The sequence below is a fragment of the Lampris incognitus genome, chromosome 9 (genome assembly GCF_029633865.1).
Source record: "Lampris incognitus isolate fLamInc1 chromosome 9, fLamInc1.hap2, whole genome shotgun sequence".
Classification (NCBI taxonomy): domain Eukaryota; kingdom Metazoa; phylum Chordata; class Actinopteri; order Lampriformes; family Lampridae; genus Lampris; species Lampris incognitus.
The window spans coordinates 56,695,163-56,712,747 of NC_079219.1; the positions used below are offsets into that span (position 1 = coordinate 56,695,163).

The 17,585-nt window shown below is 46.0% G+C and overlaps 1 protein-coding gene across 1 annotated transcript; it reads right to left on the minus strand.

Moving 5' to 3' along the window:
- Positions 1-5,662: 5,662 nt before the first annotated feature.
- aqp10a (aquaporin 10a) lies at positions 5,663-15,786 on the minus strand. Its single transcript, XM_056287041.1, has 8 exons — positions 15,714-15,786; positions 15,541-15,563; positions 15,193-15,285; positions 11,675-11,801; positions 8,731-8,868; positions 8,181-8,299; positions 7,858-8,075; positions 5,663-5,873 (listed from the first exon to the last, which is right to left on the minus strand). The coding sequence occupies exons 1-8, from the start codon at positions 15,784-15,786 to the stop codon at positions 5,663-5,665; spliced, it is 1,002 nt and encodes a 333-aa protein (XP_056143016.1).
- Between the last annotated feature and the right edge of the window lie 1,799 nt (positions 15,787-17,585).

The following is a 17,585-nucleotide window of genomic DNA, read 5'->3' on the forward strand; positions in this document are numbered from 1 at the left end:
AAAATTAAATCAGTTCATCTGGACAACACACTCATCTACATGACCTCTTCAGTCTCAGCTGACTGCAGGTATACCACCCGTGGCATAACGACCCAAAACAAGGACTGGTTTCATATGCAAATTGCCGTGAGCATTAACTAGAGTTACAATGGCCATGTGTATTAGTCAGAGGATTGGGGAATAGTTGCAATCACAGCATTGTAAGATGGTGACAGATGTATATTTGCCAAAGGTGTTCTATATTTGTTTTGTGCTATTTGGGCCATATTCACCATTTACCACACGGGCCACTTCAGGGTCACATCCAGATCACATGTTGCCCAGAGCGCCGCATCTGTGCCAACAAAGGCCCACATTTGATGCGGCATATTTGGGCCATATTTGCTATTATACACGTGGGCCACTTCAGGCTCACATCCATTTTGTCAGGGCCAGAAGAAGACCATCAGTGCTGCATCACTGCCTGAAGTGGCCCACACCCGGATGCTGTCTGGGTGTAAGGGTGGGGACGGCTGCAGTCAGTTCACTTAGACGAGTGATGAAACGTTTCTGTCAATAAACGTTGCGTCCAGATGAACCGATTCAACTTTCTGTGATTCCCTTACCTGGGTTGTGGAGCATGCACGAAGACGTACTGTAATTATCCACCTTGCAAACGTAGCTGCTGCGAAACCTTTGGCGTTCGAACAACCGGAATATCCGTGTCCTGTGTACCAGAAGATTCCATGACAAAGGCTCACAAGACAAATGCTCACAACACTAAAAGAAAAAGAGACAAATGCTCACAAATTGTTTTATAATCTATATTTACAGCGAAAAATGATACCATACAGACATACAAATATGAAATCTGTTTACATATCGATTTGCATCCGACTGGAATAGACCGATAATGGAACATTGCTCAACATACCCCGTGGCTATTGACAGTCTCTATATAAGAAATTGGTTGGCAAAAGACTCAATAGACACTGCTTTAAAATCTCTTAATCAGGTCACTGTGATCCCTATTACATGCTTAGACCTATGTGATATTTCTTGTGACATGCAACAGACTGTTCAATGGAATATTTTTCCATGAATAAAGGTTAATTAAGATTATGTATTACCAAACAGTAATTGATAGTCTCATTATCATGATTATCTGTAAGATCACCATTTCATTTGTCAGGGAGATGTGATCCCTCTCACATGCTCAGGCCTATGTGGTATGTCTTATGTGACATGCAACAGAATGTTCAGTTGACTTTTTGAAAAATAAAGATTGTAAAACAATTTGTGAGCATTTGTGTAACCGGTTATTTTCTTGCCCGGTGCGGGATTCGATATGGGGTGTACCGCACCACAAGGCGACATCACTAACCGCTCGGCTAAAGGGTCAGACCCATTAGCTAGGGGCTAACGTGTCTAATTAGTAGTTTACATTTGTCTCTTTTTCTATTAGTATTGTGAGCATTTGTCTTGTGAGCATTTGTCTGCACACCGTACCAGAAAGCCCTTGCGTGGTGTGCAAGGTGGCTGTAAAGGCAAACGCCAGGAGGTCCAGCCCCCAGCCCCCCCCCCCCCCGTGTTCCGGCGTGTGGTGGTCTGGGCCAGTGGTTCTCAACCTTTTTGGGGTCCTGGACCCCCTGCGTATTTTTTGATCTACCCTGAGGACCCCTCCACCTGATCTTGGGGGAGGGGGGTTGCAATTTGATAGAAACAGTAGAAACTGCATTTTAAATTGCATTATAGCATTTATTCACTCTTTGGGGCAAAAATAAGAGCTTTCAGTTGTAACTTAGATATAGTTAACACAACAGAATTCTTATGCAGTAACTTTCAGATATATGTAACAAAACAGAATATGTATTCAGTAACTTTCAGATATATGTAACAAAACAGAATATGTATTCAGTAACTTTCAGATATATGTAACAAAACAGAATATGTATTCAGTAACTTTCAGATATATGTAACAAAACAGAATATGTATTCAGTAACTTTCAGATATATGTAACAAAACAGAATATGTATTCAGTAACTTTCAGATATATGTAACAACACAGAATATGTATTCAGTAACTTTCAGATATATGTAACAACAGAATTGTTATGCAGTAACTTTCAGATATATGTAACAAAACAGAATATGTATTCAGTAACTTTCAGATATATGTAACAAAACAGAATATGTATTCAGTAACTTTCAGATATATGTAACAAAACAGAATATGTATTCAGTAACTTTCAGATATATGTAACAAAACAGAATATGTATTCAGTAACTTTCAGATATATGTAACAACAGAATTTTTATGCAGTAACTTTTAACAATGCAAACGGGAGCGAGATCTCTTATCAAAATACAATAAATTACACTTGTGAAACAGATGTAATTAGAGAAAAAGTCCTGTTACCCTTTATAGTTTAGGTAGATAAAGGTCTCAGTCACATTTGAGTAAAATAATCCTATTTCTATAAATGTCATAGGATCTTTCTTTTAAAGATATTTTATTTTCACGGACCCCTTGCAATGACACCACGGACCACTAGGGGTCCGCGGACCCCCGGTTGAGAAACACTGGTCTGGGGCCATGGGGCCGAGGCCCGGCGCCTCTGTTCGCGGAACACGCTAAACACACAACCTCGCGAAGTCTTGACTTTTGTCAGACGTCCTCCCGAGGTCGAAATAAATTGCTACTCTGCGACGGTGATTGCGCGTTGTATTCGTAAGTGTCCAAGTCCACTCGGGAGACCGTAGTCATCTAAAAAAAACAAAGGGTTACTCACAGCCATGATGCGGCCTCTCAGACACCCGGCCAGACGCGCCCTGAAGAGGCGCCTGAAATTCGATTTGAACCAAAATGGAGTCCTCCCCCGTCTCCCGCCCGCTCGCACACACCGGCGGCAAAAGACGTGCGCGCGCCCGCCGGGACAAAATGGAGAACGGGTTTCCCCTTTGTCATCGGCGGGAAACCTACAAAAACCCTTCCGGGGGAGGGGAGGGGGGTGACTACTGTAACCGAGTCGACTCACTGGTCGGTCGCCAGGCGGTCGGCTCCCTTTAGTCGAGCGGATCGCGACGTCGCCTTGTGGTGTAGCACACCTTCGATCGAATCCCGCAGCGGGCGGAAATATGCTCGGTTACGTTGGTGGAATCCGGAAGTGTGCAGATCCTCATAAATCTCCTCGGAGCGCGGGAATAACGGCTTCCGGGAGAGGGTGACTACTGTAACCTACCAGAAGACTCACTGGCCGATCGCCAGGGGGTCGCCCCTCCCCCCTTTAGTCGAGCGTTTAGTGACGTGGCCTTGTGGCGCAGTACACCCCTGATCGAATCCCGCAGCGGGCGGAAATATGCTCGGTTACATCAGGATTAATACGACAAACCAGGAAGATCAAGCTCACGGTGATCCCCTTTGTGACGTAATACACACAAGACGAAATTACATATTAGTCTTATATAATCTTAAGAACTACTGCATGCGGCGTCCGGGTAGCGTAGCGGGCTATCCGTCGCCGGTTCGAATCCCCGTGTTACCGCCGGCTTGGTCGGGCGTCCCCACAGACACAATCGGCCGTGTCCGCGGGTGGGAAGCCGGGTGTGGGTGTGTGTCCTGGTCGCTGCACTAGCGCCTCCTCTGGTCGGTCGGGACGCACAGCGTGATCTTCGCGCGCGCTACGTCCCCCCTGGTGAAACTCCTCACCGTCAGGAGAAAAATAGCGGCTGGCGACTCCACGTGTATCGGAGGAGGCGTGCGGTAGTCTGCAGAACCTCCCTGGTTCGGCAGAGAGGGGTGGGGCAGCGACCGGGACTGCTCGGAAGTGGGGTAATTGGAAAAGGGGGGGACCCCCGGACCCCCCCCCCAAAAAAAGAACAACTGGATGTCAAAGTGTCACAGAACCGTTCATAAAGCAGACCATGGCCGCTGCCGTGTGTTTCTAAAGTTAAACTAGCAGGCTGGCTCATGGGAGCCCCGTAATAACATTTCAGTCTTTATTAAAGCGTTCATGCTCAGATGGTTTTGGTGGATATGAAGTCCAACTCCGGTGCAATATTGATTTAGAGGAATAAAACAAAACAGCCGTTTTGACTTACACACGGGCTCGTTTCAGTCCGATGACTTGCACGTTCACGCACGCGCGCACACACTTGCAAACACAACTCACGTTTATTGTTTCTCAGATAGTAATTTATTAGATTAGCAACATAAATATCTCATGTTCAGCATGTCATTTACAGTAAATACAATGGTACCACGTTATGATGAGTAGCTGTAAAGAGTGATTAATAAAATGAGTAATACACCACTTATAACGCCTTATAACACACTTGTTAACGTTAGCACGCGACTTGACAATATTAATAACCGCCTTATTGATATGACTTGGGATGTTGTATCGAGTGTCTTCTTCCTCTTCTTTAATTTCTATTATTATTATTACTATTATTATTATTATTATCATCTAAAACTGACCTCTCCCCAATAGCACTTGACTCTTTCTAGACCAAAACCTGAACCATTTAGGCCTTCGTTCCTTAACTTCACCTTCAGATGCAGAAATCTCAGGTCTAAATTCTAATTTTGTTTTTCATTTTTCTTGAAATGCTATTAATCATTCACAACTATTTAAAGCTCACAAACCGATTATTATGTTTAAACCCTCTGCTAATATTAACAGGTGTATGTTAGGAGCTTATTGGTGGCCCGTTATTCATCTATAAATCACCATTTACAGCTATTCGTCATAAAGCGCGACCCGTAAAAACTCCGCTTTATCATTCATTCCCGGATCTAGAACGGGTGGCTGAAAGCGTTCCGCCCCAACGTCACAGGAAACTGGACGCACACGTGACGTCAGCGTGGAAATAATAGCTGCCTCCACCCGCGCTGCCGATCCGTCTGAAAAGCTCAGCCCGGCTTCTTCGTTTTCACATTACAGAGTGGCAGGCATCCCTGCCATTCACTTCTCTGTGGGTGTGTGTGTGTGTGTGTGTGTGTGTGTGTGTGTGTGTGTGTGTGTGTGTGTGTGTGTGTGTGTGTGTGTGTGTTGTATGGACGTTTTTATTGGACTATTACTTGTAACCCACAGAAGACAATCCACAAATATGCATCATGATCCCCAAACCTTTTCACATTTGTGGATCCATTTTTACACGTGGGACTGGTTTTACACATTTGTGGATTGCTTAATACCGGCGCCTCACATTTGTGGATGTTGTTTCTACAGAGCCGCGCGGTACAAATGGGACAAAAATCCACAAATACATAGGAGGCAAGGCATAAATGTCACGTGACCCACAAGCTCACAGGAAGCGATCCACAAATGTGTAAAAATGGATCCACAAATGCGAAAAGGTTTGGGGATCGCGGTCCTTATTTGTGGATTGTCTTCGGTGGGTTACAAATAATAAAGTCCAGTAAAAACGTCCATATATTTGTGCGTGAGTGCGTGTGCACGCTTGTACTGGAAGCATGCGTGTGTCTACCACACGCATGCGTTGCCTTACATCCACGTTTAAATGACAACAAGCACATCTCTGCCATGCAATTTCCCAACGCTGATCCCGCTTCCTGGTCCAGAGTCCTTGGTGAGCGTGCCACTGTATTCTGTCTATATGGTCACTGACGATGAGCTCCAGCCCACGTTGGGTGATCAATTTGGAAAACAGTAAAGCCTAGAATCGCGCCATCTTTAATTCGCCTCCTTTTTCTTTGACCATGGAGGGCTGCAAGCAGTCTTGGTTGAAGGTGGGGGTGATGCAGAGGTCTGCGGGGGGGTCCGGGTCAGGTAGGTGCCAGTCTATGAAGACCAAGTACAACAGAGAGCCCAGGACACCTCCTATCATTGGAGCCAAGAGGGGGACCCAGAACCAGTAGTTGTAACACCTGGAGAGACGAACACACAGACAAATGGGGTTCAGGGATACTGACTTGATGCATGTCCATGGACTAAGCTTAATATTTTTGCTGGCATTTGGAAGTCTCTAACGCTTTTTGTTCCACGCAAGAAAAATGCCAATGTATGAAAATCTCTGCAAGAGTGTCTGTAATTACATATCTAAGAATATCAGCTGAGCGATGATGTCTTTGTGGTGAGTGCAAATCAAAAACACTCAGACTAGAAATAGAATATGAATATAAGAATATAATAATGACTAAGAAAATGAATATAAAAGTATAATAATAGAAATAGAATCTGAATATAAGAATGTCTTCATGACAGCAAATCTGTAGATACTGTAGGGGATCTTCAGCCGCATGGTATTCATGCATTTAGATTTTTTTTTTAACCTTCATTTACCCAGGATAGTATGGTGAGTCCATGTGCTCTTTTTCAGCAATGCCCTGCACATTCACACCTGGGAGCTGCCCAGTACAACCACAGTCTTCACTGGTGGCCACTGAGCAGCTCCACTGGAGCAGTTGGTTGGTTGGGGGTTGAGTGCCTTGCTCAAGGGCACATCGGCCATAGGTACTGAGGGAGGGGAGAGTGCCGTTCGTTCACTCCCGCCACCCAAATTTTCCTGCCGGCCCAGGAATCAAACCGGCAACCTTCCGGTCACAAGCCCGCTTCTCTAAACACGGAATTAATAGACGAGTAGACGACTGGCGGCTACGCTGAAAAAATGAAATGTTAGATTTACTTCAGAATGTTATGTCAACTGGTCCCCTGCAACTGTGTTGGGTAATTTCTAATTCCATGTGCACATATGAATAAATCAAGTTGCTCCGAAGTCCCTTACCACAGTTGCGTAGAACCAAATATGACAAAAGTAAATCCAACATTTGGATTTTGGGGTATAAATTCAGTTGAGAAATCAGAGGGGGTAAACGGACTGCCCTGCCCTGAGGAGATGGTGAATGTGAGGTGACGTGCAGGAACGAGCTGCACAACACCAAGAGACCCTGGATCAGATGATCTCTAATGCACTGGTTTTCCAGGATGTTGTTATGGACACCAGTACACAGTGCTTCTGATTTCGGATGGCCTGTGACACACACGGCTAAACACGCAACTGGAGACCAAAAGGAACAATAAGGGAGACTGTTCAACATTTCTCGGTGTCGTTATGCAAGATTTGTCTAAATAAACCACTTCGCCAGCAAGCTCCACCCTGACCACTGCTGACTCGTTCTGCATATTCTTCCATCAGTGCTCTTTTTTTTTCTACTTCAAAACATTTGGGTTTGTGTCTGTTAAACAACCCGCTGGCACAAACTTGCTAGAATAGAATGGAATCAAATGGAAGAGATGGAAACGGATGAGCCACTGTGGCGACCCCTAACGGGAGCAGCCGGAAGTAGTAGCAGTAGAATGGAATCCAATGCAACTTTATCGTCCACTTACGCTGGAAATGTATCTTTGGTCTCACCTCAGTCACAGTGAAACTAACAGCAGTATTACAAACAATCACAACAAACAACAATCACAGGCAGTATAATACAAACGAACATAAGAAGGGTTTAGAGGTGATAACCACTCGGGCTCACTGAGAAGGGGATGACTTGGGTCATGCACTATTGCAGCAGCCTTCCTGCAGACAGCAGCCTTGTGCAGATGGTCCAGCCACTTTTGCTGCCTGCCTATAAGCTTGCCAGCCATTGTGACAATCCTGACAAACTTGTTTTTGTCCTCTGCCTTTAGTGTCCCGAACCAGAAATGAGGATGCTTTCGGATCTTTTCCAGTGCAGACCCTTTCTAGAATGTGTAAACTTAACTGGCTGTCAGTGAAACTCAAACCTGAAATTGAAATGTACCTTTTAAGAAACACGCATACTTCAGTTGTCTGACTGAAAAACAGATGTCTAGGGTTTGATGCTGGACTACGCTGTGTGCATGTTTCAGGTTAGCCTTTAATAATATACATACGTAAAGACCTCCGTGCCCCAGCCTGCGGTCAGTGTGAACAGGCGTGGCCCCAGGTCTCGTGCGGGGTTTATTGCGGCCCCGCAGTTGGCTGACATCGACGTGGAGATCCCCAGGATGACTGCTCCCACAATGGGTGGAATTAACCCCGGGGGGGCGGGGGTATTCCTCTGCTCGCCCAAACCCAGGATGCTCACCATCAGCATTCCCGTGCCCACTACCTGATGAAGTAGTTAAATAAAAAAACAACAAATAAACAACAACAAAAAGAAAGATATCAACAGAAGCAGCAGCCGGCCAACGCTTTACCGAAATCTCTGACTGACCTGGTCCAAGAAACTTCTGCCAAGAGAGATGTACTCTGATGGATATGTGGCGAATATTGACGCCGTCTCATTTGGACCGCGTACAGCCAACACCCCTCCGCTAAAGTCCATTATAGCATCTGAGACGGAGACAGGGGGAACCATAAATGATGGAGCAATCAATCATAAGTGCAGACATGATGTATACATGAATAATATGTGTACTGTGTGTGTGAGTGTGTGCGTGTTCTTGTACTTCCATCTCTGTGAGGACCAATTTGAGTGTTTTAATCATTAGAGTGAGGACATTTTTTGCAAAGCGAGGACACTCTTTGGCCGGTCCTCACTTCTTTAAGGGTCTATTTTGGGGTTAGGACTTGGGTTTAGGGTTAAGGTTAGAATTAGGAGTAGGTTAAGGTTAGGGTAAGGGGTTAAGGTTAGACATGTAGTTATGATGGTTAAGGGCTAGGGAATGAATGTAGTCATTGAGGGGGGTCCCCACAAGTATAGAGAAACAAGCATGGGTGTGTGCGCTTGTATCTGTGTCAGAGACGTGTCAGCTACAACACACCATAATAGACCAGGTACACCAGGGCAGATGCAACATACGCCCCCACAAGCTGAGAGAGGCAGTACGGCACCAGCCTCCCCCAGCGCACATGCCCCAATGAACAGAAACTCAGGGTCACAGCCGGGTTCAGATGGGCGCCTATACAAGAAAGGACAGGGAGGAGGAGAGAGAAGAAAAGATTAATAAAAGTTCAAGTTCGGTCTCAGTTGCACAGCTACGCAGTGGTGGAAAATGTATTCTCCTCCTTTACTGAAGTTAAAGCAGCGACACAACAGTGCAAATATACTCAAATAACAGTAAAAGTTCTGCTTTCAAAATCTCACTTAAGTAAAAGTAATAAAGTATTAACTGTAAGAGTATCCACAGTAAAAATGCTCATTCTGAAAAATTGTCCCTTTCAGAGAGTTAAATTATAATCTGTCAGCAGTATTTTAACGATGTAACCAGTCTGACTACTTCATATACTGTTGGGTATTATAAACTCTTATCATCTAATTTGCATATAAAACTTTATTCTGCAAAATAAGTAGTAATGAAGTAAAAAGCTCAACGTTTCTCGCTGAAATGTCATGGAGTAAAAATATGTCTCACAAAATGGTAATACTCAAGTAAAGTGCCAGTACCTCAAAACTGTACTTAGGTATAGTACTTGAGTAAATGTACTTTATTACTTTCAGAATCAGAAACACTTTTGTCATTTCCCCCAGCCCACAGCAGGGCAACACAAAGACAAAAACACACATTCAAAAACTACAAGAACTACAAGAGCACATATATCCAAAACAAACATATATATCGAAACTAAAATAAATAAATAAATAAATCACTGTCCAGGAGAACGAAAACCAGCCAGGATGACTGTCGGAACTGCCGGTCTGCATGGGCTAGCAGTTAGCTTAGCCTGCCCCGCTTCCACGTCCTGTCAGACCGCCCTCGGCGTTTCCTCTTCGAGCGCAGCTCCAGGCAGGGCCATGGTCCTTGGGCCCACAGGACGCAGCAGACCAGCCGCCCTCAGCCGATCCAACTCCAGCTCTCCCAGCCAGACACCTTCGACACACCTCCCCAAGCTCCACACAATGACACTAAAAACACAGTCAAGGCCAGGTGAGGCCGCCGCCAGACCGCCCTCGGAGTTATCGGAAGTGCTGGTCTGCATGGGCTAGCAGTTAGCTTAGCCTGCCCCAGTTCCGCATCCTGTCAGACCACCCTCGGTGTTACCTCTTCGGGCACAGCTCCGGTCAGGGCCGTGGTCCCTGGGCCCACAGGACGCAGCAGACCCAGCTGTCCCAGCCATCAAACGAAGACAAACTTAGATGCAGACATGGACAAAGACACTGCATGGATGGTAGTGGGTGAGGCCGCCGCAAATGTGAATTCACACCACCATCTTCCCACACCGGCACTGGGTGAGGCCGCTTGCAAACATGAATTTGCGCCGCCATCTTCCTACACCGGAAGCGGAAAAATCTCTAAAGAAAAATTTTCTGCTTACACTCTTAAAGCTTCCGCTTCCCCTCTCCGCAGCTAAGCCAGTAAGCACATACGAGAATTTGTCTGCATCTGCGTTTGTAAAAATACACAGTGGACACGAGCACAATGTTTTAAAGTGGAACAGTCGAAGAATATCCAACATTTCCTGCAAAACGGCATCTACATACTGAAGATGAGTGAAGTGTTTTGCATATCTCATTAGCAAGTGTGCATAGAGTTAAGGAGTGATAGGTATCGCTCTGTACAAAGTGCACATTGATACCTATCGGTGCCACAATCCTTGAGATAAGATTGTGAAGAAGAGAGCGGTGGAACGGGAACCACCGAAGGCTGCAGTTGTGGTTTTGTATTGCTTGCTGTGATAAAGGTGTTTTGTGTAATATTTCAGCTTTCCTTTAGTGTAATACATGTCTGGTAGAAATCAGCAGGGGAATCTGAACAGCACTGTTTGAAACAAAGGCAAGTATATTTGCACAGCACATTTGATACACAAAAAGCAATTCAAAGTGCTTTACATGAGGCATGAGAAGACATTAAATAAGAAACGCAGAATTAGATAAGAAGAAATTTTTTAAAAAGGGAAAATAAAAGATAGAAATTCAGAGGAATGAAATAGCCAGAAGCGGTTTAACAAAACTCGTTCTACACATAACCTTTCCCCCGTGTACACACGTTCTCATTTTTACCAAATTTCCACATTCAGAAACACAGGAGCCACGCCGGCCGAGCTGTTTTTCTTGTTGTTTGGCGCCCTGCCCCTGGCCTTGAACGCCGGCGTTGATTCAGGGTGAGTGTGGCTGCCACATTTGGGCCACACTTGGGCCACATCTAGCCCACACAGTATCTGCTGTAACCCAAGTCAAGCCTGGCTCATTACATTTGGGCCATGTCTGGCCCGCACAACACTTCCCGTAACAAGTCAGGCCCGGCTCATGACATTTAGGCCACATCCGGCCCACACAAAGGAATGTATGGGGACTCGTGATGCTGTCTCTCCTATGTGTAGGATGAGTTTTGTGACAGTTACAAGGAGCATCTCAGTTTCACGCCTCTCGTCCAACAGTAAGGCTTTGACCTCGAAATGTGCTGTAGGCCGAGGCCACCATGTCTCCAAGTCCCGGGTAGCATTAGCAGGGTGATAAATATGGACGGTGCGTGGATGAGAGCACGCACATCAGCGAGTTACTGCAGTAGTGACATGTCCTTCGTACACTGTCATGAGCTGAGAGGGGATATAATGACCAATCTGTTTGGATGTATGTCAGGAATGACTGAATGAATTACTGGGTAACTGAATGATGCACTGACTGAATGAATGCATGAATCAGTGCACAAATGAATGGATGGATGGATGAATGAAAGGCTGAACAAACAAACAGGACATTTGATGGAAAAAGTGAATGGAGAAAAAAAAAGATGTGGGAATGTTGGCGGCCAGTGTGGCGATATTCACCTGTGATGCCCTTGGTGAGGTACATGGCGGACATCACCCCCACAGAGAAGGCCATGTTGACCGACAGATACTCGCCCTTTGTCTCTCGGCTGGTCTTGACCTGCGCTGCAGCCGAACAGCCGAAGACCTTCTCCCCAAACCCAGAGAGACAGACAGAGAGACAGACAGACAGCACACATGAAGTTCTGGGAACAATCTGCAGCTCACATACTTGCATTTTAGTATCAAAGGTCATCTCACATGCACACGTAAACATGGACACACACACACACACACTTCCAATCTTTACCAATAATTGATTACTTATTAGGCAAAAAGTAATTCATCAGTTCATCAGTGACAAACGCAATTAATTAGCTCACACCCTAGAGCTCAGAGTTGATACTGAAACTATCCACATTGTATCTAAATGGCCCACTCACTAATCGCCCACATTATGACCTTGCAAGTCAACACAACGATATGGCATGTTCTGCTGAACGCTTGTGGGCAATAAAGTGACACAATCGTGCGGCGTTATGGTAACGCCGTCACTAAATATTGACCTTTAACCTCAATCCCGGCAGCAGTGATGGGTGTCCTGATTAATACCGACCAGTGGTGGGGTTACTCCCGGAGTCTGGAGGTTGTGTGACATCTCCAACCGGGGGTCCACGGACCCCTAGTGGTCCGTGGTGTAATTGCAAGGGGTCCGTGAAAATAAAATATCTTTAAAAAAAAGATCCTATGACATTTGTAGAAATAGGATTATTTTACTCAAATGTGACTGAGACCTTTATCTACCTGAACTATAAAGGGTAACAGGACTTTTTTCTCTAATTACATCTGTTTCACAAGTGTAATTTGTTGTATTTTAATAAGAGATCTCGCTCCCGTTTGCATTGTTAAAAGTTACTGCATAAAAATTCTGTTGTGACATATATCTGAAAGTTACTGAATACATATTCTGTCTTGTTACATATATCTGAAAGTTACTGAATACATATTCTGTTTTGTTACATATATCTGAAAGTTACTGAATACATATTCTGTTTTGTTACATATATCTGAAAGTTACTGAATACATATTCTGTGTTGTTACATGTATCTGAAAGTTACTGAATACATATTCTGTTTTGTTACATATATCTGAAAGTTACTGAATACATATTCTGTTTTGTTACATATATCTGAAAGTTACTGCATAAGAATTCTGTTTTATTAACTATATCTAAGTTACAACTGAAAGCTCTTATTTTTGCCCCAAAGAGTGAATAAATGCTATAATGCAATTTAAAATGCAGTTTCTACTGTTTCTATCATATTGCAACCCCCCTCCCCCAAGATCAGGTGGAGGGGTCCTCAGGGTAGATCAAAAATACGCAGGGGGGTCCAGGACCCCAAAAAGGTTGAGAACCACTGTGCTAGTGTTCATAAACTTTCAGTGACTCAACTCATCCACGGTCTGTTTACTCGCCGCTCTGAGAAGGCGTTAGTGCGCAGGCGCGTTGCGTTACTGGGGTCCACCGGAAGAACGCTCTACTAAAAGGTTTCACCGCCAGCTACCGGCCTGGCGTGCGCACTACAGCGTTTTCTGTCGTTTTTTGCGGGTCCGTGTGCACGCGGATCGTACTCAAAACGACGTCGTCTGAGCGCGGAACTCTTTTTTTTGTTTTCAAACGCAAATGAAAAACTTTTCCGTTTTCTAGCAAGACCGTCGCCGTGTCAAACGTAGCATGGACTCTGAGCCGCCTTATTCCCAGCCCCCATGACGCCTTGCGTGAATTGTGGGCGGTACTTCCGGCGCGTCCCGTCACCGAACCGGAACCGGCGTTTTCCATGGTAACGGTACGCTAACCGTCTTTCTTAGATCGATGAACTGTGCAGATTCTGCCCGTTATTCATTTCAGGATATAGTGGCGGCTCTTTATATTGTTATGTCCGTGTTGTGTCTTTTTCGTTGCAAAATTTAAATTCGAACTGATGATTGAGTCAAATAAGAAAATAAAAATGATCCCCACTGGTTGACATTTCTGCAGACGCAACGTGAGATATCACAGAGTAACAGGTCAGGTGTGCTGGGACCTCATGAAAGACGGATCCAGTCAGTACAACGAATTTGACCCGACTACAAAAAAGCAGACAAACAAGTTCACACAATATTCATGACTATAGAAAAAAAAGTTGGAAGACCTTCTATAATGAGCAGTAAATGTTTGGGCCAGCTTTAATCTCCTCAGTAAAAGCAAACAAACAAACTGGGCATCCGGGTAGTGTAGCGATCTATTCCGTTGCCTACCAACACAGGGACCGCCGGTTCGAATCCTTGTGTTATCTCCGGCTTGGTCAGGCGTCCCTACAGACACAATTGGTGATGTCTGCTGGTGGGAAGCCAGATGTGGGTATGTGTCCTGGTCGCTGCACTAGCGCCTCCTCTGGTCAGTTGGGGCGCCTGTTCGGGGGGAGGGGGGGCAGGGGTACGTGGTCCTCCCACGCGCTACGTCCCCCTGGTGAAACTCCTCACTGTCAGGTGAAAAGAAGCGGCTGGCGACTCCACATGTATCAGAGGAGCCATGTGGTAGTCTGCAGCCCTCCCCGGCTCGGCAGCGGGGGGCGGAGCAGCGACCGGGACGACTCGGAAGAGTGGGGAAGCCAGATAGTAAAGAATCTTTGGCCCAAATACGGCCCACATCTGCAGGTATCCTACTGCCCACATTTGGCCTTGAATGACGGCGTTGACTCAGGGCGAGTGTGGCTGTCTCAACTCACCCTCAGGTCCGTTCTCTTATGGCCCGCATTTAGGTCACGTCTGGCCCACACAACATTAAATTTGGGCCACGTCTGGCCCACACGACACTTGCCGTAACCCAAGTCAGGCCCGGCTCATGACATCCGGGCCTCTTCTGGTCCACACTGCATGTGCCTTAACTAAAGTCAAGCCTAGCTCATTAAATTTGGGCCACATCTGGCCCACATAGTATGTGCTGTAAGCCTGGTTCATTACATTTGGGGCATTTCTGGCCCACACAACACTTGCCGTAACCCAAGTCAGGCCCGGCTCATGACATCCGGGCCTCTTCTGGCCCACACAGCATGTGCCTTAACTAAAGTCAAGCCTAGCTCATTAAATTTGGGCCACATCTGGCCCGCATAGTATGTGCTGTAAGCCTGGTTCATTACATTTGGGGCATCTCTGGCCCACACAACACTTGCCGTAACCCAAGTCAGGCCCGGCTTATGACATTTGGGCCACGTCTGGCCCACACAACAGTTGCCAGTGCCGTAACTGAGCTGAAAGTACCAAAAGTGTCCCATATTAGGCCCAAATGTGTCTGCTATCTGGGAAGTTTGGGATAATTGGCCAAGTGCAATTGGGGAGAAAAGGGGGGGGGGACCCACAAGCCAAATTGTCCATGTTTAACCAAACATATTTGACTTCATTATGTCTGCATGCCACCCTGTTTGCATTGGTCAGTTTGTTAAAGACCCAACTTTTAACCATGCAAAAATAAATTCATAAGACCACATCCAACTCTTACCAGCACGACAAATGTCCCAAAGAACTCAGCCAGGCACTCCCGCAGCAGAGGATTCCTCAGCCTGAACTTCTGGTGTTTCATCTTCTCCTCAAGCTGGTCAAAAACTCAGAGCCGCTTTTGTGTAACGTCAGACTTGGACCGCTGCCCTCTTAACTCTGCAGAAATGGTTGTCCGTCGTGGGACTCGATGCTCCTTTGCCTGGATTTCGTCTGAACGCTCGCCCGGGCCTCGGATGTCTAGAAATCTCCTCGTTCATCCGCTCGCCCTTCTGTTCCTAAGCACACGCTGATCATTTTATAGAGTTGGGTCGAACGGCAGGATTGGCCAATTCCAGAGAGCACAATGTACCTGGGCTCCTGGCCACTCAGATACTAAGAGACCATAAAGACAGATATTATGTGTCGACAGCGAAATTATGAGAGGGCCGCATAACACCACCTCATTTCCATGAAGGGTGCTTTTTAATATCCTCACCCGTGGTTTACGACGTGAGATGGCCCAAGTGGTCCCCTACCTGATACCCGAGTCCATGTGCCAGGCCTGCAGGTGGTCCCATATAAAATAGACCTTCATGTCTGGAGGATCTGCATTCATCAACGCATCCAGGAGTGTATATAAGATTCCCCTTATCATTTATGCGAACAGACTTTGACCCTCGTAAATGCAAAGCCCCTGGTGCACACGAGAGGCGAGATGGTGCGAGCGTTTTATCTTTTGTTTACAATTAGCCCTTCACTGTCCACAGAATCTCTGTGTGCGGTTAATCCGAGGTCATCAGACTAGCAAAATGTGTGTCCACCTAGTCGTGGGGCCACAGCAGCCATGCAGTTCCCACCGACGCCTCGTTCGATGCCTAGTTGGAAAGAATGCCATGACGGCGTGATGCCTCCTTCCTCCTGATGGTGTTCTGGGGAGGGGAGGATGGCCGTGTACCTGAGCAGCAGAACCAGGACGGAGGGGGCTGAGGACGATGATGCCGTTTGTGCGTTTGTAAAAGTGTTAAGAGCTCGTTTAAAAGTAGATTTTTGCAACGTTAAAATGATGATCTGGAAAGCGTTGGCAGTGTGTGGTGTTGTGAGAATGTACTTTGCTGTGTTGTGGATGATGAGCTGGTCTTGGGGAGCATCCTGAGGTGATTTACACTCTGCCAGTCTGCCGTTACTGACCATGGTGGTCTGTGTGTTGTCGTTTTCTTGTGATTTTTATTAAAGTGTTGTTGAAAGTCTCTCTCTCGCACTCTCTCGCTCTCTCATTCTCTCTCGCTCTCCCCACCTCTCTCTCATCCACCCCCCCCCCCCCCCCGCAAAATGCACACTTTATTCTGCACGGTTCACTTTGTGCAGCAGCACTCCTGCACCGTGCACACACACATTGACCATATTTCTTACAGCTCCATACCTCTGTACATACTGTTACACTCCCGTGTCTGCCCTTAACTTACACTTACTCTGGCACTTTGGTTTCAATTCAAGTTCATTTTTCTCGGGCCTGTATACACTGTGAAGTTTAGCTTCGTTTTAGTCCTTTTTTTTAATCGATTTCAGCTTCAGATTTAATGTCGCAGGCCGGATGGTAAATATTGCCATTCTATATTTGATTTGTTCATCTTCAGATTTCTTTTTTAACACGTTTCAGTTTCATTTCAGGCATGGGCCACGCTGTGTTGTTGTGCATTTGACAAAGAAAACAACCTGAACCTGATTTTACGGCTGCAGCCGCCCATTTTCCCGATGGGGGATCCAATATAATCTATAATCTATAATCTAATCTGGTCTAATCTTTACATTGCGCCTCAGTTTTGATCTTAATGTTTCCAGATGCCGTCAACAGTTCGCTATACATTCATCCCAGCTGTATAAATTGGATAAGAACACCGAAACCTATGCAGAAAAACGGAACCAGAGGGAGCACAAAATACAAATAAACACGCTCCCGCCATATTGTGGACATTAAAGACGGGGGCCGGCTCCATGAGGTGTAGTTAGGGGGCTAATCTGCCGCGTCAGCGGGTGCTAATTACTGACATTGTCAGCATGACCCGCTGATCAGCAGGGAAGCTGGGCAGAAGGTTCAAGGCCCCTCTGCCACACATGTGCGCGTGTGTCCGATGTCAGTAAACAGGATGCCGCCGCGGCCGCCCGAGTCAACTTTGGACCCCTAATGAATTACGTAACCACTACGATTACCAGGCATTACCGAATAGCCGTGCCATTGCTGATAAATGACTGGAGATGGAAGTGACTGGAGCCTGCAGCGTTCGTGGAGCTGGCGTCAGATAAGACACACGGTATAATCAGATCGGCACGTCGAGCAACGTCGTCAGCGGTCGTGTGTAGACACTCTGACATAACGTTCCCTCTACACGCTGCAAAAATCTGAGTTACAAGAGAAAA